The sequence below is a fragment of the Ursus americanus genome, chromosome 4 (assembly GCF_024610735.1).
Source record: "Ursus americanus isolate L20-20 chromosome 4, mUrsAme1.1.p, whole genome shotgun sequence".
Taxonomy (NCBI): domain Eukaryota; kingdom Metazoa; phylum Chordata; class Mammalia; order Carnivora; family Ursidae; genus Ursus; species Ursus americanus.
In genome coordinates, this window is record NC_142130.1 from 21,048,930 (window position 1) to 21,074,332 (window position 25,403).

The 25,403-nt window shown below is 41.6% G+C and overlaps 1 protein-coding gene across 6 annotated transcripts in view; it reads right to left on the bottom strand.

Annotated features, from left to right (window-relative positions):
* Positions 1-25,403, bottom strand: part of ABCC5 (ATP binding cassette subfamily C member 5) — a 171,674-nt gene that overhangs the window by 58,251 nt on the left and 88,020 nt on the right. For all 6 annotated transcript variants that reach the window (XM_045776643.2, XM_045776644.2, XM_045776649.2 and 3 more), the window contains 3 exons: positions 1,538-1,695; positions 1,200-1,355; positions 378-525 (listed from right to left, as the gene is read on the bottom strand). In XM_045776643.2, the coding sequence (XP_045632599.1) occupies positions 378-525; positions 1,200-1,355; positions 1,538-1,695 (462 nt within the window). The remainder of the gene's footprint in view (positions 1-377; positions 526-1,199; positions 1,356-1,537; positions 1,696-25,403) is intronic.

The window sequence follows — 25,403 nt, forward strand, 5'->3', positions numbered from 1 at the left end:
GCCTACGCCACACCACACTGCTCTCGCCCACTCACAGCACCGCGAGACACCTCTCCCCAAACCAAGACTGTCGTTTCATGTCAACACACAGCAAAAAAGCACCGTCCTGCGCGGAGCCAGAATCACTCGTCTTCACCCGCCCCAGGAAAGCGAGCCGGTTCCGGCTCTTCTCTGGCAACACGGCCCCTCATCCTTCCAGCGGCCGACAAGCCACCATTCACGCCAAAATCAATTGCTCCCTTTCAACCAACCTAGAGGCATCTCTAAGGCTGCTAACTAGCCCAATGGTGAGCACAACCCCTGCAACAGAACAAGAGTGTTAGAGCTGGCCATGGCCGGGTCCCTGGAGACTGTCAGAAAGGATGGTTAGAACTTACTGGTCCACTGAAGCCAGCCAGCTGCGTGATCATCAGGCACACGATGGAGAGGATGAGCCTGGTGCGGCAGAAGATCCACACAACCCTTCGGAGGGAAGCAGCGTCTGGCCCAACTTCATTCAGCTCTTCTTGCCACAGTCTCTCTAGTCTTAACAAGGGCACATGTCCTCTGTTACACGTCCACCCAGGTGAACAGACACCCTACATTCCCTCCTGCCATTGCTTTCTGTCTCCAGGCTTTGACACCACTCCCACGAGCCTCTTCTTTAAGCTATGTACATGGACTTCACCTTCTGGGAAAAAAATACCCTTTCTGGGCAAATTCATATCTACCCTGTATAGGGAGCCTCTCGGGATACGGAAAATGATGAGAACCAAAGTCCTTCCTTCCACCCAGAAAAATTATCCCTGAATAGAATTCGTTTCTGGCTAAGAACTTCCTTTCTCAAGGGCCCCCAACCCTTTCTGAAGAATCCTGTGGTCATATGTAAAGGTGCGAACTAGATTTTAATCATGATAATCAGCTACCACAAAAATGTATTCTGTCACAAGGCAGCAACATAATTCCCCTGTAGACTCAGGAAGAGAAGCGGGGCTGAGAGAGAGAGAGAAAGCCCGTGGTTAAAACAGGATTAAAGGTGAAATAGGAGATAAAGCAGAAGAGCAAAGAGAAAGTCATCCCCAGGCTACCCTCCCTCCACAGGACAGCACAGATCCTAAAAGAACACAGAGCTGAGGGCGTCACCCTGCTGGATCCCCCCTCCTAGCTCAGGCCCTATGCACCCAGTATATGGGAGATGAGGGTGGACCAGAGAAGCCTACCTTCTGCAGTTCACATCGGAAGACTCGTACTTGGACAAAGACCACACGTCCTCCATTGAGAGCTCCCCCTTCCTGTGGGCCATGCGGGCCAGAGGAGAAAGCCAAGAAAAAGTCATGCAGGAAAAGAGCCCAGCATTGTCCACTGGGTGCTGATGTCTAAGGAGAGAAAACCCAAAGCACAAAATTGTAAATGTACACAGAGAGGCTAGCCAGCACTGTTTTGTAACCAGAGCTCCTGACTAAAAACGGATCTTCCCAAATCATCTAATCTTAGCCCGAATTTTCAAAAATGCTTTTGGTGCTTCACAGACAAGTCATTAGCCGGCAGAGCCTCTTACTTGGAAGTGGTCCGGATAGGTTTCAGAGCACTTAAGCTATGATGGTACTTTCCCTTGGGATGTTCCTCATCCAGGATTCTGAGCTGAGAATGCATGGAGGCATCCAGGGAAAGGCCCTCAGCTCGGGCTGCTGTTTCCAAGGCATCTTGGCAATCCAACTGTTTCAACAGAGAGAGAGGGGAGGCAAAACCCAGTTAATGAACATCAGAAAAACAGAGGGGCAATCTACCTGACATAACAGCTCGAACTGCAAACCAGATTCGTCCTGCGAAATCCCAAGGGTCAGGGTTAAACAAGAACTTGTATGATATGAACTTGCTTAAGGAACATTCAACCAGTTACTTGAAACTTCTAAACTCTTGAGCACTTTTAGGTTCAGAAAAATTGAACAAAAAGTAGAGAGCTCCCACATACCTCCTCATCTCCCCATCTCTTCCCCATCTGTTTCCCCTATTAGTGACATCTTGCATTAGGGTGGGACATTTGTTACAGTTGATGAGCCAATATTGATATGTTACTATTGATTAAAATCCACAGTTTACATTATATAAAATACATAGTTCACTCTTTGTGTTGTACATTCTAAAACTTACGTTTCTATCACCAAAAGGTTTTATCTTTCATTTCTCAATGTGGACTCAGAGTCAATCATTTCACTACTAATTGCAAATTCTATTGACCATTCTCTATGACAAATACTTCACAATCACCCCCCAATTAAAGAGCTCTGTCAGGCAGAAGAGGCAGTATGTACACACGTCTCCCCGCTCTCGCCCTTATCAGCAACAGGGACAGCAGAACAGGGGCTCTCACCCTGGCTGCACAGCTAAAGAGCTCCAGTACCCAGATGTCTGCAGCATGAAGCACAGGGTCTCATGAATTGAAATACAGAGTTAACCATATTTACCATCAAGCTTATAAATACCAATTAATCACATTAACAAAAGGCATATCACTCAAAGGCTAACTGAGGCATTAGAGGGTTGGCCAAGGATCTGAACACCTCTACCCTTGTTTACTCTAAAAGTAATTCAAAGTTTATCCCTTCCTGTTGTGGAAGCAGAGGCATTGTTTTCCTAGGATAAGGGTAATAAGTACGTTATCCTTTTCTCACACTATCACAAAGATTTCCAGTAATGACAATGAAACAGCAAGAAAGAATAGATCCTTAAATCAAGAAAAAGTTAAGTGGTGCAGCACCTTCCACACTGTGTCTTACGCAAGGCAGAGTCTCTGTTTTTATGCACCATCTCATTTCCGCACAGAACAGAGGCCACTCAAATATTAGCGGAAATGAATTTGTCCATGGAGGTACCTGGATGTCTAGGCGGCTCTCTTCAAATACAATAGCTCTAGTTCACAACAGAGTTATGCATCTTCAGATAAGATAAGGTACTGCTTAGTATCCGGAAAGTACACAGGCTTGGCAACTGGGAAACACATTCTTGTCCTTTTGACAAAGGCAAGGTAGACCAGTTTCAAGAGAATAAGAACACAACACGACAAAGGAGTCAATACCAAGAATTAATTCTTACATAAAGTCCTTAGGTATAAGGTGAACACTTATTCATGGTTAGGGACTGTGGTATGTAATAATGAACTAAAACGGCTGCTGAGAGTCAAGTACACAACAAAGGAAGGTTTTTTGTTTTTTGTTTTTGTTTGGTTTTTGAACCTAAAAGCTGCCTGTAACCGCAAGAAGAAAACCAATGGGTTAAGAATGGAGAAAAATACAGTAAAAATACAAACATACTTACTATAAGGAAGTAGAAACTGGGAATACGTACAGAGTAGGTAAAGAATGTTGTAAGAACCAGCCTTATTTGGATATCCAAAGCTTCAGAAGAAGACAAAAGTTAAAATAATACCACTCAAGTACACATTGGATATCTGCCAAAATGGACTATATGCTGGGCCTTAAAGCAAACCTCAACAAATTTCAAAAGACTGACATCACATGGTATATATACCCTGATCACTTAGGAATTCAATTCAAATTCAGTAACAAAGATAACAAGAAAATCTCCAAAAATTTAGAAATTATGAGGGGGTGCCTGGGTGGCTCAGTCGTTTGGGCGTTTGGCTCTTGATTTCTGCTCAGGTCATGATCTCGGGGTCCTGGGATCAAGCCCTGTCAGGCTCCATGCTTGGCAGGGAGTTGGCTTGAGGATTCTCTCTCTCCCTCTCCCTCTGCCCTTCGCCCCCCCCCCCCCGTGCTCACTCTCTCAAATGAATAATCTTTTTAAAAAATTATGCAACACACTTATAAATAACATGAGTTAAAGATGTCAAATGGAAATTAGCAAACATTCTGAACTAAATGGTAAGAATTCTAGCACATCAAAGTTTGTGGGATAAGGCTAAAGCAGAACACAGAATGAGATTGTGAACTCTTTAAAATCATATATTAGAAAAGAAGAAAAAGTTTTTTGAAAAAAATCAATGCTCTAAGCTAGGGGTTGGCAAAATTTTCTGTAAAGGACCAGACAGTAAATATTTTAGGCTTTGTGGGCCAAGAGGCAAAATTGAGGATATTATATAGGTACTTATATTACAAAAGAAAACTAATTTTCACAAAATGTTTATTAACAAAATTCAAAATATAGTAATAATTGAGTACATTTTTTGGTAATACAGATCTACTAATGAGAAGAATGGAGGTATAACATTTCACTTAACTGGGGTCTAAAGTAGTTTTTCCTTGAATTGAAATTGATCAAAATCTTCATCTCTTAATGGCTGATTTGTAATGAGCTTTTACAATTTCATCTTTGAAAATGTGTTTTCACACGGACAGTTACCACTAAATACTGAAAATCAATCCACGAGTGTATGATTTTAGCTGAGCATATTTGTCTTTTGGAAGGCAGAATTCCATTAGACTTTTCTCTTGACACTTGCTTTTACTATGTCATTACATTCAGATTAATCACTTTTAATTGAAAGTTAGGTAGAAGCTTCTAAAAGATGTAATTAAATGGATTTGTTTATTGTGGTAAAATACAAATAAAAACTGCCATTTTGACCACTTTTAAGTGTACAATTCAGGGGCATTAATTATATTCACAATGTTGGACAACCAGCGTCACTATCTCTAACATAAATGGATCTTGAAATACGGAAATTTCCTTTGTCTTTCATTGAGGATATGAACACACTGCTACAACTGTAACTTAAACTTGGAAAATACATCCACGACAGATCTGTAATGGAATGGAGATCTCATTTCTTATTTTAACTTTGAAAGCATGAGAAGTATATAAAGCAGCTTGACATTATTTATGATTCAAACATTAGTTGTCATTGAAATTACTTTATTGCAGTATCATTTTACATTCTCACTCCCAACGTATGAGAGATCCAGTTTCTCCACATGCTCACCATCAGCTGGTATTACCATTATTTTTTTATTTTAGCCATTCAATTAGGTGTGATTTGGTATCTCATTTTGATTTTGATTTGCACTACCCTAATGGTTAATGATGTGGAACATCTTTTCCTGTGCTTATCTGCCACCTACACTTCTTTTTTGGTGAAGTGTCTGTTTGTCTTTTGTCCACTGTCTAAGTGGATTGCTTTCTTAGTGTTGAGTTTAGAGAATTTTTTATCTACTATGGACTCAAGTCTTTTGTCAGATGATTCACATATATTTTCTCTCTTAATAGGGCCATTTACAGAACACAAGTTTTAAATGTTGATCAAGTTTAATTTGTTGATTTTTTTGTTTGTTTTATGCATTGTGCTTTTTAATGTCATGTCTATGAACTCTTCACCTAACCCTAGGTCATGAAAATTTTTCTCCTATGTTTTCTTCTAAAAGTTTCAGTTTTTACATTTAGATTGATCTTTCACCTTGAGTTAATTTTTGTATAAAGCGTAAGATTTAGGGGCGCCTGGGTGGCACAGTCGTTAAGCGTCTGCCTTCAGCTCAGGGCGTGATCCCAGCGTTCTGGGATCGAGCCCCACATCAGGCTCCTCTGCTAGGAGCCTGCTTCTTCCTCTCCCACTCCCCCTGCTTGTGTTCCCTCTCTCGCTGGCTGTCTCTCTCTGTCAAATAAATAAATAAAATCTTTAAGAAAAAAAAAGTGTAAGATTTAAATGAAGACTTTTTTTTTTTTGCCTATAAATGTCCAATTGTTCCAGCATCATTTGTTGAAGACTACTATCTCTTCATTAAATTGCTTTTGTACCTATCTAAAAATCAGTTGACCATACTTGTGTGGGTTGATTTCTGGACTCCATGCCATTGACCTCTTTGTCTATCCCTCCACTGATACCACTAACTTGATTACTGTAGCTATATAGTAAGTCTTAAAATAGGGTAGTGTGATATCTCTAACTTTATTCTTCCTTTTCAAAATTGGTTTAGCTATCCTAGTTCTTTTGCCTTTCTAGAAGAAACAAGTTCAAGAGTAAAGAGAGTTATATAAAATCCTTTGACATTGCAGCATCAGAAAAGGAAAATTTGGCATGTCATCTCTTAATATTCTCACACAAGAATGGCATAGTAGCATTAAGAGGAAACAAAGATCTTCACATCTTCTTTTATGCATTCTTTCAAGAAAGGACTTACTGAGCACCTACGTGCAAGACTGTTCCAGATGGAATACCAATTTCTAAGTACATAGTACACTAATTTTTCTTCATCTCTAAAATGCCAACTAACAGTTTTCAACAAAACCTATGAACAGAAAAGTGAATGGATTTCACAACCAAATCTTCTTATTGCATGAGTTTTGTTCCTTTGACTCTATGTGATGATGTCATGTTCCATCACCTCCTGGGTCATAAGTGACTTCCTGTGTTGGAGAATGCCAAATTCAGATGCTCTTTAAAAAGACTCAGATGATGGGGTGCCTGGGTAGCTCAGTCGGTTAAGTGTCCAACTCCTGGTTTCAGCTTAGGTCATGATCTCAGGGTTGTGAGATCGAGCACCACGTCGGGCTCTGCACAGGACATGGAGCCTGCTCAAGATTCTCTTTCTCTCCCTCTTCCTCTGCCCCTCCCCCTACCCCCCCATAAGAAAAATAAAAATATAAAGACTCAGATGAGAGTTGGCAGGCAAGGTTTCATTACCCCAGACACACCGTGAGTACCATACTAGCATTACCAAATGCCTGCAACGTGACAAAGACTGAGGGCACTTGTACTGCTTTTAATTTTAGAACAAGGCACTCAGTATAATTTTATCCTGACAAAGATAAACCCCCATAAAAGTGGTTGAAATTGCACTATTCCTCAAATTTTCACAAAATAATAAAACATGGAGTAGAAATTCCCACCATATAGATACAAAGAAGTCTACATCGTTGACCTAAGGGAATCAAAAGTTTCCACTCTAAGTGACCCACTTTCCTAGTCATATACCATTTCTCCTATACTGCTTCCTATACGGTCTACCTTGTCATATCTTACTGCCTAGGTGAGGACAAAGAAATACTGACAGATGAGAGGATTTATGCATATCTGCACCTAGCTCCCTCAGAGACAGGTCTCTCAAAATAATAAGCAACAGATGTTTTAGCTGTTGGCAAGAATTCTCGAATGTTAAAATAACACTATCAAGAAATCAAGAGAAAGTCCTCTTACTCCAACAAAACTATTTTCTTTGGTCTTAAAGTATTACTACCTCCATAGATAGACTTTTCTCACAATTGGAAGCCACCGTGAAGTACAGTGATTCTGAATATGGATTTTAGAAGACAGACAACATGGGTTCACGTGCTGATTCTGCCACCAACCTTCAGCATGTTACCTAGCCGCCTTAAGCTCTGTTTACTCATTTTTACAAGGGTGCATGCACCTATCACATAGTGTGGAGAGGAACTAATGGGATAATGAAAAGTGCTTAGCAAAGTATGGGCATGTAATAAACATTTGATATGTATTAACTATATTACCAATTTATTCATCTGATAAATCTTATAGCCTATCTCAAATATTTCCTTTTTCCTTTAACTTTCCCTGACTTTTATTTATTTATTTTTGCAGTTGTTATTCTTCTTTCTTTTTATAAACCCTTGTGTCAAGTGCTAACTCTTTATACATACCAGCAAGGGAGGTGCTCAGCTGAGTACAAACCCAGACTCAGAAGCAGCTTGTCTATGAATGGTTTAGTACCAGGTTCCCCACCAATGTGCCTCCAGGGTGAGGAGGTGGGCCCCTTTTCTGGCCCCACCTGTTTCTCCTGAGGACGGGCAGTCCCCATGGACCAGTCCCAAAACCCAGCGGACCATGGCAAGCTGAGTGGTTGGGTGGCCCTCCTGCAGGGATGGTGGGAAACCAGCTACCCCAGTCCAACCAAGGCCCAGCGGTGCTGTTGATCCTTTCACCTGAGCCAGATCCTAACTTAGAGATATTCGGTCATAATCTCCTGGCTCTTTTAGGATCAGAAAATTTATTTCCTCCTATGTCTTCCCTGCACCTGTACCACTGCAATGGGCTGCTTCTGGTAACAGCTCCTGGAGTGGAGGCTCCAGCAGAGTAAGACATTACTCTTGTTTGTATCTCTTTGTCCCTGACACAGTATAGAGCTTGGGACCTATTCTTCAAATGTCAGTTAAGGAGCATCTGGGTGACTCAGTCAGTTAAGCATCCAACTCTTGATTTCGTCTCAGATCATGATCTCAGGGTTGTGAAATCAAGCCCTGTGTGGGGCTCCCAGCTGAGCATGGAGCCTGCTTAAGATTCTCTCTCTCCCTCTCCCTTTGCCCCTCTCCCCATATGCTCGCTTACATGCACGCACTCTCTCTATATATATTAAAAAAGCCCAATTACAATGTCTTCATGTTGGCTCACAATCTGCATTATTATCATTTAATGCTCTGGACAACTGAGGAATCTTCTCAACCATTCTATTTCTGTTAGATTCTCCGCTGTTTTGCTTATTATCAACAGTATAACAAGTAATTACAATTTATTTTTTTCTTTCTGGATTACTTAGGATAAATTCCTAAATAAGGGGGGATTATAGGATTAAAGAGTGTAGTTCCTAGCAATTAGCCATCTACCCAGTTTGCTCAATTAACCTTATTATAGAATATGTACTCCAATATTATTGCAAAAGAGAACTGCTGCTTTGCAAACTGGTCCCTATACATGCAGGGCAAGGTGAGCCTGAAGAAAGAGGCAGACTACTCCAGACTGGTAAGTGGCAAGTTTAATATGCAAGGGAATTTACATGAGGCTTATCTTAGGCAGACGCAAGACGACCTCTGTGCCTGTCCACCAAATCGTAAGAGTTTATGCAGAGGCCTTAACTGGGTTTAGTCACCTAAACCATCCAATGGTCTCAACACCACACGACTATCTCACAGCTGTGTCCTAGGGACAGCTTTCTGGAGTGAGGAAGGCAGGCAGAAGCTACATTCCAAGGACAGGGAAGAAGGTCAGGGGACTGTGATGGCCTACGTCAAGCTCACAGGTTAGCCGGCAATCGTATCCTCCTGATCTCCTTCCCCAGTACTCCGGCCTTCATGACCAGCTCTTACAATCTCACATTCCCCCTTCCATAACATGCCCTGAGTAGTCAGCAAGGAGTTTCCCTCGCATGGAGGTAGCCCTTTGGTGGCCCTCTGGCTGCCCTGGAGGCAGATGCCACGGCAATAACACAAGCACATAAAAGAGAAAACACAGATTAAGATAATGATTCCCAAAATCAGTGCTAACTTTTCCACCAAGAGCCCCATGTTGCGAGCTACTGATTTATTAAGTCCCCTAGGCTGGGGGTCGGATCACTAAGGGCATTTACTTGTGCCCTCGTGTGATTTAATAAAAATGATACATTAGAGACACATCAGGTATGAACACACAGCATTCTGTTTGGATGATGGCACAGGTGCCTCCTGGCAAGGCAGTAATAACGTCCAAGGCCATTCTATTTTTGGAGGACAGTTTTTCTCATTAGAGACATTCAGTGTTCAGTAAGGACAGGCATTGTCGGCTATCATTTCTGTACTGTCCTCCAGGCCAAGAGAGGGAACAAAGAAGGTGGCCAAATGATTGTATCATTGGAAAACAGAACCCCCCCACCCAGCCTTGAGGAGAGGGAGGCTGGCAGCTTTGGGAGCTTGACCTGGTTGTACACACCATACATATTGCTAGGGAGGCAGCACTGTTAGGCATGAGGGCATGGACCAGGGGTGGGATATGCCAGACCAGGACGCCCACCTTTTCCCCTCTTTCAACGGCACATGTTCCATTCCAGGCATAGTAGGTTTCAACAACAGGATCGCAGTGGAGACAGAATAGCTCGTCATCGTCACAATCATCATTATGAACTAACTCACCAATCCAGGTGGGACATCTCATTGCAAATTCCAGTAGATGACACCTTTCCAGGCATGATGGGGCTTGGTGTTCTCAGCAGCATAGCAATGTTGATCCATGGTGAAAGTTGGGACAATGGCTATTTACCATGCCATCTGCGCCTTTACAATGCTGGATAACTCAGCAGGGGTCCCCAGTCTGGCATATGGGACAAGAGGCCCAACTGGCTGATCATACAAATGTATCAAAGCCTGGGACAGTACCTGAGTCCACCTGGCCAAGGTGGTTTTGTCTATTAAATCTGCTGCTTTAAGATTTCATTTTTCTTTTCTACCAACCCTGCTACTTGCAGGTTATAGCGGCAATGGAACCTCCATTCAATGTCATGTTCTTTTGCCCAGTCTTAAACATCATGACCTTTGGCATGTGACCCCTGATCACTGTCTAGTTGATTGAGGGTATCTGCACATGGTACTCAGCTTCTCTAATTCCCTCATGGTGGCAGCCCAGTTTGCATGGCAACAGGGGAAAGCTTGGGTTAGGCCAGATGCAGTGTTCACATAAACCAAGGTATATTTAAAACCCTCATCCTGACAGCGGGGGCCAATATGATCAATTTGCCAATCTCTCACAAGCTGGGAACTGCAGTGGATGGCCCCAGATTCCTTTGGCGATTGCCTTGGGTATTGTTTTGGAACACAGAGAACATGCTGTTCCTACATTAACAAAGCACTGTACTTCAAGGGCAATCTGGCATCTGCAGCAATACACCATCCCACCTGGGCACAACGGCGGCTGCTTTTCCTATGCCCTCGGTCTGCTCTATCTACTGAAGGACTCATACCTGAGTTAGGGCATCAGCCTCATAATTGTCAGGGGAATGTCAGTACCTTATAAGCTGGAAGACATTGAGGACTGCCTCAGGCTCTTGCAGGTGAACCCAAATGTCCCCCTGCACATCCTGACCACACAAAGGCCCAATGATAATCATCCACTTCTCAGCTTCCCATTTCCAAACCACAGGGTTAATTCCCAACTGTTGATGCAAAGGGTTAACAGCTAGGACTCATGATTGATCACCAACCAAACCACTCTGAGTTCAGCCCACTGGCTGTTATACCGGCTGCTGCCTGAGAGGCTCTACCTGGAGGAGTGCTCAATGCACTGCTAGAAACTATTGGCGTATGGGGTTATAGCAGGTTCCTGCTCCCTCACAGAGCTGGGACTGCAATCCTAGGGGTACTCCCTCCTTCTGTTCTCTGCCACAGCACCTGACCCATATCTCCCAGAGTCACAGACACATCTAACTCAGATGGCAGTCCTGTTTGGGAGATGCCCAGAGCTTTAATCTACTTCACTAGATTTATGTCTTCTCAAAGGAGGCCACCTGCTCTGATGCCCAGTCCCACATATAACCTTTCTTTACCAGGTGGCATAAGGGGTGGAGGCACTGTGTCAGGTGGCGAATAAAAGTCATCCAAAACTCCCAAACCTCTGCAAAGGCTTGTAGCTCTTTCACATTCTTAGGGGATGGACAGACTTACACCTTATCAATACAGTTGCTGGGATAATGCCCATCTTGACTCCCAAAAACTTCACAGCAGTGCCTGGGCCTTACATGTTCTGTGGACACACTCCTATCCTCTCCCTCACAGGTGTTCCAGCAAAATCTACAGCGTGTGTCCTGCAGCAGTGGCAAGTCTTCACATGGTAACACTGTGTCATCAATGTAATGGGCCCATTTTACTGAAGTGGAGAAGGAGAATGGGAACAGATCTCAGGCTACCATCCCATGACATATTGTGGAACTGTGTGTACCCTTGGGGAAGCACATGAAAGGTCCATTATTGCCCCTCCCACATGAAGGCAAACTGATCTTAGTTATCAGAAACCTGTACTTGTCAGAGTCTTTTCCATGAATCTCTTCGAAGATGAAGCACTTTTGCAGGAACATTTTTGCAAAAGCATCAGAATAAAATAATAAATGTCTGTAAATGACAGAAGACTTAAAAATGACCATGGTTAAAGATCTGATGAAAGTTCATTACAACACTATTGACAAAGAAATTTGGTTATTTCTGTGGCATCCTTTTTAAAATAACTAGAATTATGACTGAACATTTACCAGGACATATCTGATTTTTAGGAATTTTGTAAAATTTCTGGAACAATGTAAAGAAAATTTAGCATCACTTTTTATTTGACAATGCTTCCCATGAAATTTAACATGCCAAATAAGCCTACTTAGTTCAATGTCTTCCTTTCACAAGGACAGAGAACACATCTTTTGAGATGTTCCAGGGACCCTCTGAAAATTCACAAAGTTAGTTCAAAGTCAACAAGACTTCATTAGAATTTGATTTATGGGAAGTTTGTCAAAAATATCAAAAGGCTTGGGGTGCCTGAGTGGCACAGTCGTTAAGCGTCTGCCTTCGGCTCAGGGCGTGATCCCGGCGTTATGGGATCGAGCCCCACATCAGGCTCCTCCGCTGTGAGCCTGCTTCTTCCTCTCCCACTCCCCCTGCTTGTGTTCCCTCTCTCGCTGGCTGTCTCTATCTCTGTCAAATAAATAAATAAAATCTTTAAAAAATATATATATCAAAAGGCTTAAAACGCTCGATTAGATTATAGGCTGCGTGAAACAATATTTAGTTATTCATTTTGCCAAGCAACAGTTAAAGACTTCAAAAGCTAATACAGAAAGTTACAGAATTGTAAAAAAACTTAGCTCTTTTAATATCAAAGACCTGATAAAGATAACATGAGGCACAGGAAATTATTTCCATAAAACAGAATCTTTGTTTTCTAGGTGGATCATTTGAAAGGTAAAGAAAAACCGTTCACAATCTCATCAACAACAGACCAATAGTCCAAGGAAACTTTGTCCTTTTAGCAGATAAAATAAAATTGTTTCAGTTTTACATGAGTACATTTTTTTAAAGATTTTATTTATTTATTTGACAGAGAGAGAGACAGCCAGCGAGAGGGGGAACACAAGCAGGGGGAGTGGGAGAGGAAGAAGCAGGCTCCCATTGGAGGAGTCTGATGTGGGGCTCGATCCCAGAACGCCAACGCCGGGACCATGCCCTGAGCCGAAGGCAGCCGCTTAACGACTGAGCCAACCAGGCGCCCCTACATAAGTACATTATTGATATTAAAACCTATGGGGCGCCTGGGTGGCACAGCGGTTAAGCGTCTGCCTTCGGCTCAGGGCGTGATTCCGGCGTTATGGGATCGAGCCCCACATCAGGCTCCTCTGCTATGAGCCTGCTTCTTCCTCTCCCACTCCCCCTGCTTGTGTTCCCTCTCTCGCTGGCTGTCTCTATCTCTGTCGAATAAATAAATAAAATCTTTGAAAAAAAAAAAAACTTAAAACTGTGATGTAATGAGCACTGGGTGTTATACACAACTAAAGAATCATTGAACTTTACATCAAAAACTAATGAATTTAAATTAAAAAAATAAAAATTTTTTAAAAACTTTAAAACTTATTTTCTTTAAGCCAATTACATAGAGCTCTTTTACATAATAATTTTGACAATGCCCTCTGGAGATAGAAAAACATCACATATACAATATATATCCACAGACATACATAACACGCAGACAGACATAAACAGAGATCCCAGAGCTTTCATTCCAAAACTAGAGCCATGAATCAGATTCCACTCACATGGCTAAAGCTTTTTGGGGCCAGGGAGCTTCTATAGCAGTCTGTATTTTGAAAGGCTTCTTTTTCCCCATTTATAAATTTAACCTCTGTGGGCAGTGTTTTGGTTAGCTCCTGGATATTTACATTTCAAAGACATGATAAAATTTACAACCACACGGGGGGGGGGGGGCAGAAAGAGTGCGAGTCTTCTCCTAGGAGTTTTTTGAGTAATTGCTGTTTAGAACTTTCCTCTGTATTAGGGGTTGGACAGCACTGGCATTCTGTCTGTTTCACTGTCAATCACCACAATATCGTCCCTTTCATTCTGTTCTCACTTTCTAGCAATCCCCCTCTTAGACACCTAATCGGGCTTTGTCACAAGTGCTCAGACCTCAATCCGCAGTAGCCTGCACCCTCCTAGCTTTGCAAAATGGCACATTAGGGTCTCTAAATTATTATCCTGCTCTCCCACCTTGTCTGCCACTCCCGAAGCTAGTAGGGTAGTGGACAGGTGCACATCCTTCTCTAACTTCAGCCCTTTCTAACCCAAGCTTCAGCCTCTAGCTGGGCATCAGTGGCCAGCAGAGCTGCCCTGAGTAAAGGCCAGCTCACTGTGGCGGTCATTTCTTTCCCTCCTTTGCCGCAGCATGCTACATGTATTTTTTCAAAAGACATGAAACCTGTTGGCATTTTCAGGGCATCCCAGTACTTGTGTTGTGGTCCACAAGCATCTAACATACAGGCCACCACTCCCCACAGCAAGGTTGATAGCCAATCAGGGATTTCCCTCAAGGAAGATGCCTCTTTCCCGTGGCCATTTCTTTGGTCTCTTGGCTGGCTTGCCAATTGTTGGTTTGTAAACTGGCCCCCATACACGCAAGCCAAGGAGATATCAAAGAAAGAGGCAAACCACTCCAGACTGGTAGGTGGCAGGTTTAATAAACAAGGGAACTTACATACGAGACTTTTCTTGAGTGGCCACAAGATGAGTAGATCTCTGTTCCCACCTGCCAGAATCCTAAAAGTTTATATAGAAGCCCTAACCAGGTTCAGTCATGTATACAGTCCAGATGGTCTCAACAACACATTACTATCTCAAGGCTGTGTCCCTGGGACAGCTTCTGGGAGAGGGGAAGGCAAGTGGCAGCCACATTCCAAGAACAGGCGTGGGGGGGTGAGGAGCTTACCATTGTAAGGGTCCAGCTCACGGGTCAATTGGTAATTGCATCCTCTTGATGACCTTCCCCCAATGACTATTAGCTTTAGTACTTTCAGTTTTATTTTGTTGACCTGAAGCTGCCTCTATCCCACCTACCCTAGGGCTTTAGCAAGAAATAGAGGAAGCTAGGGCAATCTTCCTTATTTGTAGCCAGATCTCATGACTAGCATGTATCTGTAAAGGCAACTGCTTACTCCAAGATGACAGGAATATTTGGGCAAATTAATTTATAACAAACCAACATAGCATTTACTATGTGCCAAGCATTGTGTCAAGTACTTTATAGATACTAACTTATTTGAATCCTCATAACAACCCTAGGAGGTAGGTACTATTATTTCTCCTATTTTACAGCTCAGGAAAGGGAGGCACTTAAATGTTAGTAGCAGCAGGGATTTGAATCCAGGCTCCAGAGACGAGGCTCTTAATCATTATGCTACATTCCTTTCAAAGAAAAAAACAAGCAAATAAGCCATCACTGTACAAGATGACCTCAAATGTACCTTTGTAGACAGCTCTCCTCTTCTCCCCAGGATGAGTATCAGATTAAAATAAACTATGACTCTCTAACTAATCTCATGATAAGCAAATAGTAGTTTCCAAAGTCAAAGTCACAAGGACATGATTAGAACACTAGAATGTAAATAAACTTTTATCTAATTGTAAAAATGTACTTCCTGATTATTTTTAAATCAAAGGTAAACAGATGTTGAAAGATAGATACATTATAGACTTATACTGGAACATAAAATAAAACTATCTTTATACCACCCTGCCAGTAACCGCACAGATGTCTCATCCTTCTAACTATTCTACGGGAGGCCTAACTTCTTCTCTCCAGGTTTCCTAAAAAAAGCTTACCTGACTTCACATGCCAGGGGGAAAAAAAGTACGTCTGTTCAAAGGTAAAAATAAACTGAAACTACCACATTAACATTATGTAAAGTGAGTTTATCAACATTCTGAGATTGAATGGACTAAAAATGGAATTACAGAAAGAGAAAAGACGTAATATATTCAAATCATAAGGGCTTACTATATGAAAGTGTAAACAATATAACAGGGTAGAGAAACATGATTCAGTGAATATCGTTGGGACAAACAACAGATTAAAGATGAATTAATTGAGATCCAGGTTTCACACTGTGATACTGTGATTTATAAGAAATGTGTATTTGGTGACTCAGATAACCAAAATATATTTTCATATATATTTGGTCTTCATCCACAGTTATCGGATCATGGCTCCAAAACCCCTTAGAATTTCCTAAGTGCTAAGAGTGATAAAGGTGTCTCTTATTGTCTTAATGAAAGTGACTCTTGGACCCCATCCAAGGTTGGGGGCTGAATTCTGGGAGGACCATGTTAAAGAGTTGAAACTTTCAATCTCACCCCACCATGGGGCTGCAGGTTGAATCACCCAATGGCCCGTAACTTAGTCAATAATGACTATGTAATGAAATCTCCATAAAAAGTCAAAAAGACTAGGTTTGGAGAACTTCCAGGATGGTGAACACATGGAAATTTAAAGAGACTGGCGCACCTGGAGGTCCATGCCCTTTCCCCCTTCCTTGCCCTGTGTTTCTCTTCATCTGGCTGTTCATATCTTTTATCATCTCCTTTAATAAACTGATAAATGTAAGTAAGTATCTCCCTGAGTTCTGTGAGATGCTGTAGCAAATTAAAAGAACTTTAAGGAGGAGGTTGTTGGAACCTCCCATCTGTAGCCAGTCGGTCAGAAATACAGGTAACAAACAACCTGGGGCTTGCAACTGGCGTCCGAAGTTGTGGGGTGGAGGGTAGTCTTATAGGACCGAGCCCTTAACCTGTAGAATCTGATGCTGTCTCAGGATAGTGTCATAATTGAGTTGAACCTTCAGACGGCCTGCTGGTGTCCAAGAATTGCTTGGTGTTATGTGTAGGGGATGACCCCCACATTGGGAACTGGGAACACCAACATCTAAAAGACACACCATACATTAATCTGCCTGGGAGTACCCCCAAAAAGTTACATTAAAAAGATGAAATAAGTAGAAGAAAGAGAATTAAATAGCTTATTTAGCTGAGCTATGGAAGGGAGAGAGTCTCCTTTTTCCCCCAAAGCCAGAAACGTATCAAGGCAAGATGGATGGTTTTAAATATAAAAAGGAAAACTTTTGAAACATGCAGATATCAAAACATTTTTTTTCTTTTTTTTTTTAGCATTAAAAAAAAAAGGAAAACTTTTGCATAATGAAATTAACATTAAGGGGAAGGGGAATAAAGATACAGAAGTGACAAGGTAACTAATATATTTGAACAGCCAGCTTTTACTGAAAAATATATGATTTTTTAATCCATTCATTCAACAAGAATTTATTGAAAGGCCTACTATGTGCCAGGCACTGCTCTAGGTGCTGGGGATGCAGGAGTGAACAGACAGACCTCACAACTCTATATCACTACCTTCATGCAGGTTACAGTCTAGTATTTAAAAAAGCTAAAATCCAGAATAATTTACTAACTTGGTTCAAAAGCTTCTATCAGTCTCTAAATTCAATGTCACCAATTGAAAAATATAAACTTTAAGATACAACTCTATATACCTCCAACACAAGGAGGGAAGTGTTAAGGCAAACATACATCGTCTGAACATTGAACTGATTTTTAATATGCCACTGGCGGGTACTCAGGAGAACAAACTGGTAATATGTAACACTCTATATGCTCTTTGTCTTTATAATAGTAATGTACGAAGGAAAATTTTCCAAAGAAAAAAATAATTCAAATCCTATGGTTTATTAGGAACTAAATACCTAATACAAAATTAACGGCTAAACTACATTAGATCAAGTACATCAGCTCAGTGCTGTCCAACAGAAATATAATGCAAGCAATACACGTAATTTAAATTTTTCTAGTAGCCACATTTTTAAAAAGGTGAAATTAATTTTAATAAAATATTTAATCCAATAGGTACAAAATATTATCTTTTTAATAGGTAATCAATAAAACTGTAATAATGTAAAATTATTTACATTTTAATGTAATATATGTAATAAATAGTACATTAATTATGTAAATGAAATGAAATATAATAAGGATGAAAATGTAATAAGGAAAATTATTAATGAGACGTCTTAACACTCCTTTTTTTGTACCAAATCCTTGAAACCCACTGTGTATTTTATATACCTAGTGCATCTCAACTCAGACCGCACATATTTCAAACGTTCAGCCACACATGGCTACAGCATTACAGTGCATGTAATCCCTTGGTTCTCAAGTGAGCGTGATTTTGCTGGCCCCGGGGGCATTTGGCAACGTTTGGAGACATTTCTGGTTGTCACAACTGTGCACCCAGTGGGTAGAGGCCAGGGATGCTGCTGAACATCTACGATGAACAGAACACCCCCCACAACAAAGAATTCTCTGGCCCCAAAACGTTGGTAGTGCTAGGGTAGCCCTAGATGGCTAACCAGCTCACATAGTTAGGATTTCATATATGCTGATCTGGGGGGATGTATCTTATGAGGCCTACTTGTTTTTTATGTTACAGCATTTGAAATCCTTTTTAGACGTAACTTTTTAAAGTTTCTCCTGAGATGGGATAAGGCACCCATTTCTCTTTATTTCTCTTAACACGCACTGCAGGCTGACAGGCTCTCCACGGCTGGAGGACTCGGCCAGAGAAAGGCATCTGCAGCAGTTGATTCATTCCAAGGGGAAAAATACTGCTTAATCCAGGAGTTGAGAAAACATGAAACAAGGAAATACTACTGCCACTATATCTTCCTGAGGATTATGGAGCTAGGAGACGCTGAGCATTTTTTGCCCTACTAAGGCGATGCTGGTGGGGCACAGTGCTGGGGGGGTATTGGGGAGCTAAAAGGGGCCCATGAAATCCAGGTTCTGCTACAGTTCAATTAAAGGTCAGGGAAACACACGGTCATATTCATGTCCATCTGGTGAGGGAAACAAAGACAGTTTGACCCATAAGCAAACGGAGATACTTGCATAAGAGACTTCCCCTCCGCGGTGCACACTAGCACCATGCCCATGGCTGTGATAATTGGCACACCTATCACGCAGCATGGCTGCCGCTTAACTAGTTTGTCCCATCTCATTTTAACAGGCTGCCAGAGCGGAATGTCTGCTGACAGGGCAACCATGGGCTTTTCCCTGCATGGAGGCCTCTGGGACAAGATACCAGGGGCCAGAATTCATTCCCCAGGCTGAACAATCCCTTCCTGACAGCAGGACAACAGCGGGGCAGCCATCCTAAGCCTGGGGGCTGAGGATTCATCCAAGTTGCTCCTGAATGCAGGGAGGGCAGGAATCAACTGGCAGCGCAGAGGCGCCTCTCGGCTTCCGAGGGCATTAGAGGCTGCAACACTCCTGTCCGGCACACTCCACAAAACAAGCGGAATTGGGGCACCACCAGGACTGGCCTCAGACCCTACAGCGCATTCTCCCCTCCTCTCCTTAATTCACAAGATCTTAACACAGACTCAGAATGGGTAGCCTCTTACAAACCTTCCTGGCCCAAGTAAAAGCTTTCATGCTCTGTAGCTGCCTTTATGACAACATCTAGACAGACAAACTTATTAAGGGGAACTCTTACATGATCAAGAGACTCAAAATATTAAAAATTAAAATAAAAAGAAATTAAAATTTTCTTTTAAATTAGAAAAGAAATTAAAAAGGTGATACTCTCCCAAGAGCAGCTGACTTCAGGCATTCCCATCCTCCCTACCTCCAACAAGGCAAAGAGAACTACAAAAGACATTTCCTCTCCCAGTTCTCATCCCATCCTTACTCCAATGGATTAGGAACATGATCTTGACTATCTCAAGTTCTTCCCTTAAGAACTTCTAAATTAGTGGTCACTTTAGTCCAGAGGGATAGCAAAATTCTAGAAGGCAACCTTCATGAGTTCATCCATAAGACCAATGGATAGAACTTAAACACCGACATCATGGTGAACAGGTGTTTTTCTACAGTAATCTAGCATCTTCCAGTAATCAGCAGGAATTTGAGGGCTTTCACTTGTTTCATAAGCTAAATTTCAAGGAACTTATTCAAAGTTCCTATTACGCAGGGGTGTAAGAGTCACATTGTTATTACAAGGATAAGGTTCAAAGGATTTAACTGAAAATGAATCAGAGGAGAAAAAAAGACTTACAGGAAATACCTGGAGCCCCACTGGTTGAGGAGTTAAGAAGAAACTTTATTCCATGAGATCTAAAGCAGAAGTTCTCTGTGCTGGCTACACATTAGGATCACGAGTCCAGCTTTAAAACAACACAGATGCCTGAGTGCTACTCCAGAGACTGGTTTAATTGGTCTGGGATAGGGCCCTGCATAGGCATTGTTTTTAATGTTGTTCAAGTGATTTTAATATGCAGCCTAGACTGAGATTTAGATTTAGATAGCAGAATTTTGCTCTTTTGCATTTGACAAAATCTCTTCAACCACTGTCAGGCTTTAGCTTTTAAAAAAAAAATTCAAAAGATAATTTGTACGTAAAACTTCCTTCAGCGCCTAGCACCATGCACACACCCACGTCAGATGCTTAGTATAAGACATTAGTGGTTCTGTCACGTGTCCCCATACTGCAGAGCAGGCTGCAACCACTGACCAGGGTGAGTAGCAAACACGAAAGTGAAGATTTGGGCATCTTGGTCATTTTTCTACTGTAAGAGTACAACATTTAAGAAAACCAAGTGTCTGTTCAACACCATATCTGCTTTTGTAAACAGAAGTTCTCATCCGATGTCTAATAAGAATTAAGTTGATTCCTTGAACTGCTAATTTACAAAATAGTCTTGAATAATTAAAACGTAAGATCTAATTACCTAAATAAGCTAACTCCCTAAAAAGAGGATAAGAAGGGAAGGGATAGACAAGCTTAATTCTGCTTATTAGTGAATTTCAGTGTACCAAATTAACTTCACATTAATCTGTAATTTTGATATTGACAGATTTGATCATTGCAAAGACTTCTGGAAGCCCTGTTTCCTGTTCCTGACGTTGACCTTTTTATTTTTGATTAAGAGAAAGGGAAAAAACGATGAGACATTAGAGAAAGCATGAGCAGAAGGCTACCTAAAAGCAGAACCAAGAATTCATCGAACAAGTTTTCATTAACCATTTGTAACATCCCAATTATACATCCTAACAAAATAAAGACTCAGGTATTTAAAGCTGCTTAAAATACAGGAAGCTGTTCCAATACTTTTCTTCCCTTTTGAGAGAAAGCTCCTTTAACTCAGGCCAACAGGCTATATTTATTTCCCTTAAGCAGCATTTCCTAGGAAAGTAGCAGCAGCCCTACTGCAGACAGCAGAACAGAGCTGATGATCACGGCAGCAGGCCAACCTCAGGAGACCCACGGCACTGTGGATTCATTTCAACACGCAGGAAAGCCACTTGGGCTCTGCACCAATAACAGAGCTGTTGTCATCTCCGCCAGAGGACTCTGGGCTGCTATTGGAAACCGACACCTGGCACCAAGCCAGATAACCGTATCACACCCGTACTGAGCTTTATAAAGCTTTATAGATGCCTACAGGGAAAAGAAGAAGAAGAGAAAAAAAAAACAGGTGCTCTTACTCATCCTATCACTGACTGTCCAGAAAATCTGCTAAGTCACTGAGTACCAATCAAGAGAAAAATAATGCAGAGACCACAAATACTAATCTCCTTCATCCTGCTCTTCTTCTTAATAGCAAGTGGACTCACAGGTAATATTCTTTTTTTTTTTTTTTAATCTTTTTTTTTTTTAAGATTTTATTTATTTATTCGACAGAGATAGAGACAGCCAGCGAGAGAGGGAACACAAGCAGGGGGAGTGGGAGAGGAAGAAGCAGGCTCATAGCGGAGGAGCCTGATGTGGGGCTCGATCCTGTAACGCCGGGATCACGCCCTGAGCCGAAGGCAGACGCTTAACCGCTGTGCCACCCAGGTGCCCCCACAGGTAATATTCTTAACTCTGAAAACACAAGGGCATAGACAAATTCACATACCCTTAGTCCATACAGAAAAGCTGTCAGAGTTCAAATCTCTGCAACTGGAATGTACTAGACAAAGCTATTTTATAACAGTAGTTGTTGCTAGGTAGAGGAGTTAAGGGTGATCTATGTTTTCTGCTATAATCTTCTACAAGTTGCACAGTTTCTATATTGGGACCATAATTCTTTCCTAATAATATGTCTTAGAATCATATTTCTTGGTAAGAGATTAGAGTCACATCTTTGAGCCCTGGGATATAACTAGAGCTCACCAAAATACTTCAAATCGTTAATGATGAAAACTCCAACCAAGGCTAGAGGGTCAGTCCAACACAGAACTACAGGAAACACAAGTGAAGGTCACAGGACTTTATGAATACTTGCTTTGTTACCTTTTCTACAGGCAGAATATTCTAACTTGGTAGAAAATTTCACCATTGGTGCACTTTTGAGAGAAGGGAAAAAAAGAGCGAGCAGTCACAATGGCACAGAAGTTAACTTCCGCTTATTTCCATTCTTCCTCTTCTCCTAGATTAGACGTGCTTGTGAAAAACAAGTCACCCTTGGCCTGAGAGCAGCAAGCAAAAACAACTACCACAATAAAAAACCTTATAGAAGTATCAAATAGCTTTGTCTTGCTTCTGCTTACATTTTAAGTTAAAGCAACTAAAATCCAAACTCTTTGGCCCGTTATTCGAGAACACACGTTATCTGAAGCCCGCTGACCTATCCCTCTACATCTGTGACTCCACACTTCATGCATAAAGCCAACAGGGCCAACTCCTCCCTATCCACAGCAATTTCCTCTGCCAGTTCTTCATTCCTCCACCTTCTACCTATGCCTCAAGTCTCCAATCAATGCTACCTCCTCCTGAAGTCTTCCCTGATCTCAAAGACTGAAGCATTCGTTCCTTCTTGTTAATTTTCACAGCACCTAAATTACAGTCATTTACGTATATGCCTATGAGTCTCAGGTTCTACATCAGGACAGGCAGGCCCCCCCATCAGTTTCTCTTCATCTGCACCAGTCCACTTTGTTCAGGGCTGTGTGTGCCGCTTGGAGACCGCTGAATAAAAAGATGAATAAACATCACACCCTAAAACAAAGCAGGGCTTGTGGTGTGAGTGATCTACACGTGCTTGTGAAAACACTGAATGCAACGGTAAGAAAAGGAGCTAGGAGACTCATGCTTCAGACACAGTCAATATTCAGGAGCAGTCTAGACATGAATCTTCATGTGGGTTCAAATAATGCCAGCCTAATGCCAAGCTTAGTCCTTGGGCTTAAAAAACTAACAGCAGCAGAAGCCAGTGCCATACGCACCTCAGGATTCAAGGATGTCTGCGAAGCATCAAATCGTGCACGGCCGCAAGCATTAACTCAATAGTCCTACACAAGGGCTAAGTGTGAAGATGACTGATTTTTACCTTAATTATCTCTAAGCTGATGGGACACAACTATTTGAAGATGTGACTGATGACAGTAATTTTCCCAAAGGGTATCCCAAAAGAAAGATTTCGTCACAACACTAAGAAATAGGCAAACCATGTACTCTGCAACTTTGCTCACAGCTTGAGAAAAAAAAAAAAAAAAACACTGGCCTGTTCAAAATCAGAATTTGTTTCTTGGCGCTTTGCCTCTGACTTACGATTTGACACAGTTTCATGTTTCCATGTCAACTGAACCCATGAAAGACTAATGGGGGTGAATAAAACCTTGTTTGTCAATTAAGAGGCACAGATGTATCCTTATCTTTCATTACCTGGAGATGCTGTTTTTTTATTTCTGATGGATACCTGCCATCTGAGAGGTCCTGTCCCAGATTTCCGCCTTAGCAACTAATATAGAAATGATAGTTACAATCATGTGACATGAAATGGTCATCTCTAACCAATTAGCTGCTTACATTTTTTAAAAATATATGTTTATACAGCCATTCTGCTTCCCAACTATTTAAATTATCCATTTTTATACCATCTCTGAACCAGAAATTTTTTATCATCTTGCTGGTTCTGTCAGCAAACTGCTAACATATGAGACAAGTTCAAGATAAACGTGTCTAAGAAATTTGGGGTTTTGACAGGTAATACTCAAGAAGATTCTAGGTGGTATGTGAACGTTTAAAAACATTCGATAATTATGCATTCTTTTTAATGTATGTAAAAACCAGGCTGCATAAACCTATGATTTTATTGCTCTGGTCAAGGCTGAGCAAAAAGAAGAAACCTGGTAGATTAAAAAAAAAATACTTTTTTAAAAAAAAATCTTACTTGTTTATTTGACAGAGAGAGAGACAGCGAGAGAGGGAACACAAGCAGGGGCAGAGGGAGAGGGAGAAACAGGCTTCACACTGAGCAGGGAGCCTGATGCAGGGCTCGATCCCAGGACCCCGGGATCATGACCTGAGCTGAAGGCACACACTTATTGACTGAGCCACCCAGGTGCCCCAAAAGAAATACTTTAACTAAAAAAAAGTTCAGAGGATACAAGGATAAGATAAAAATCATGAAAACAGTACTCAAATTTAAAAGTCTGGGAAACATGCAAGGCTAATGAAAATGAAATTCATGTGACCTCCTGAAATTTTATCGAAGTGGTATTAGCCTTCCTGTTTCAAGATAAGACTCGATCACATGAAGGAAACCTGCTGTCTGGCAGCTGACTTAATAATTTAGGGGACAAAAGGCACAACAGTGTCTCTATTTCCAGTTCTTCTCCACTGCAGAGGAAAAGCTGGGCTGCCCCTGCACATCCTAATGTCAATTTTATTCTAACCAACTGGATAGGGACCCTGGCCCCAGAAATTTCACCAGACCACACAGTACCTTCCCAGGTTCTACCTCTTTCTGCTCTCAGCCATCCGTGGGCAAGCTTGCTCACTCCCAAGGCTTCATCTACATGGATGCACTAATGACTTCAAATTTTTTCCCCTGACTCCACTTTTTGCCGGTGCTCTAACTACCTACTGATCATTTTATCTGGACGTGCTCAAATTAAACATGTTCAAAGCAAACTCATTTCTTATCCCCTGAATCTTCTCTTCCCATACGTTAGTTTGGGGATTCATAGTTTTAAATTCTTACCACCAATCTCATATCCCCCAATACTTACCTCTCCTTCCAGAGACGCCCATAAGTATCGCCTCTCTTCCATCCTCCCTATTATGTCTGGACACAGACCCCTGGCCTCTCTCATGTGGATTGGCATAGGAGCCTCCTGACTGCTCCCTGTATTTTGTCTCTCCCTCCTATACAGGTTTTTTCCACACTGTCTCAAAACTAATCTTCCTAAGATAAAAATCAAGTCTTAAAAAGCCCTTCTCAGCTCAGTATCATTAGCCATTGGGTAACACAAATGGAAACTACAATGAGATATCAGGCATACCTATCAGAATGGCTAAAATAACATAATGATAACACCAAATACTGGCAAGAATGCCGAGAAACAGGATCGCTCATATGTTGTTGGTGGGAATGTAAAAGTGTATATAGCCACTCTGGAAAAGAGTACTGAAGTTTCTTATACAAATAAACAGGCACTTACCATATGACCCAGCAACTGCATTCCTGGGCATTTATCCAGACAAATGAAAGCTTATTCACACAAAATCCTATACACAAATGTTTAAGACAGCTTTATTTGTAACAGCTATGCACTAGAAAGAACCCAGAATGTCCTTCAACAAATGAATGGTTAAACAGACTATGGTTCCTCTGTAACATGGAATAGTACTC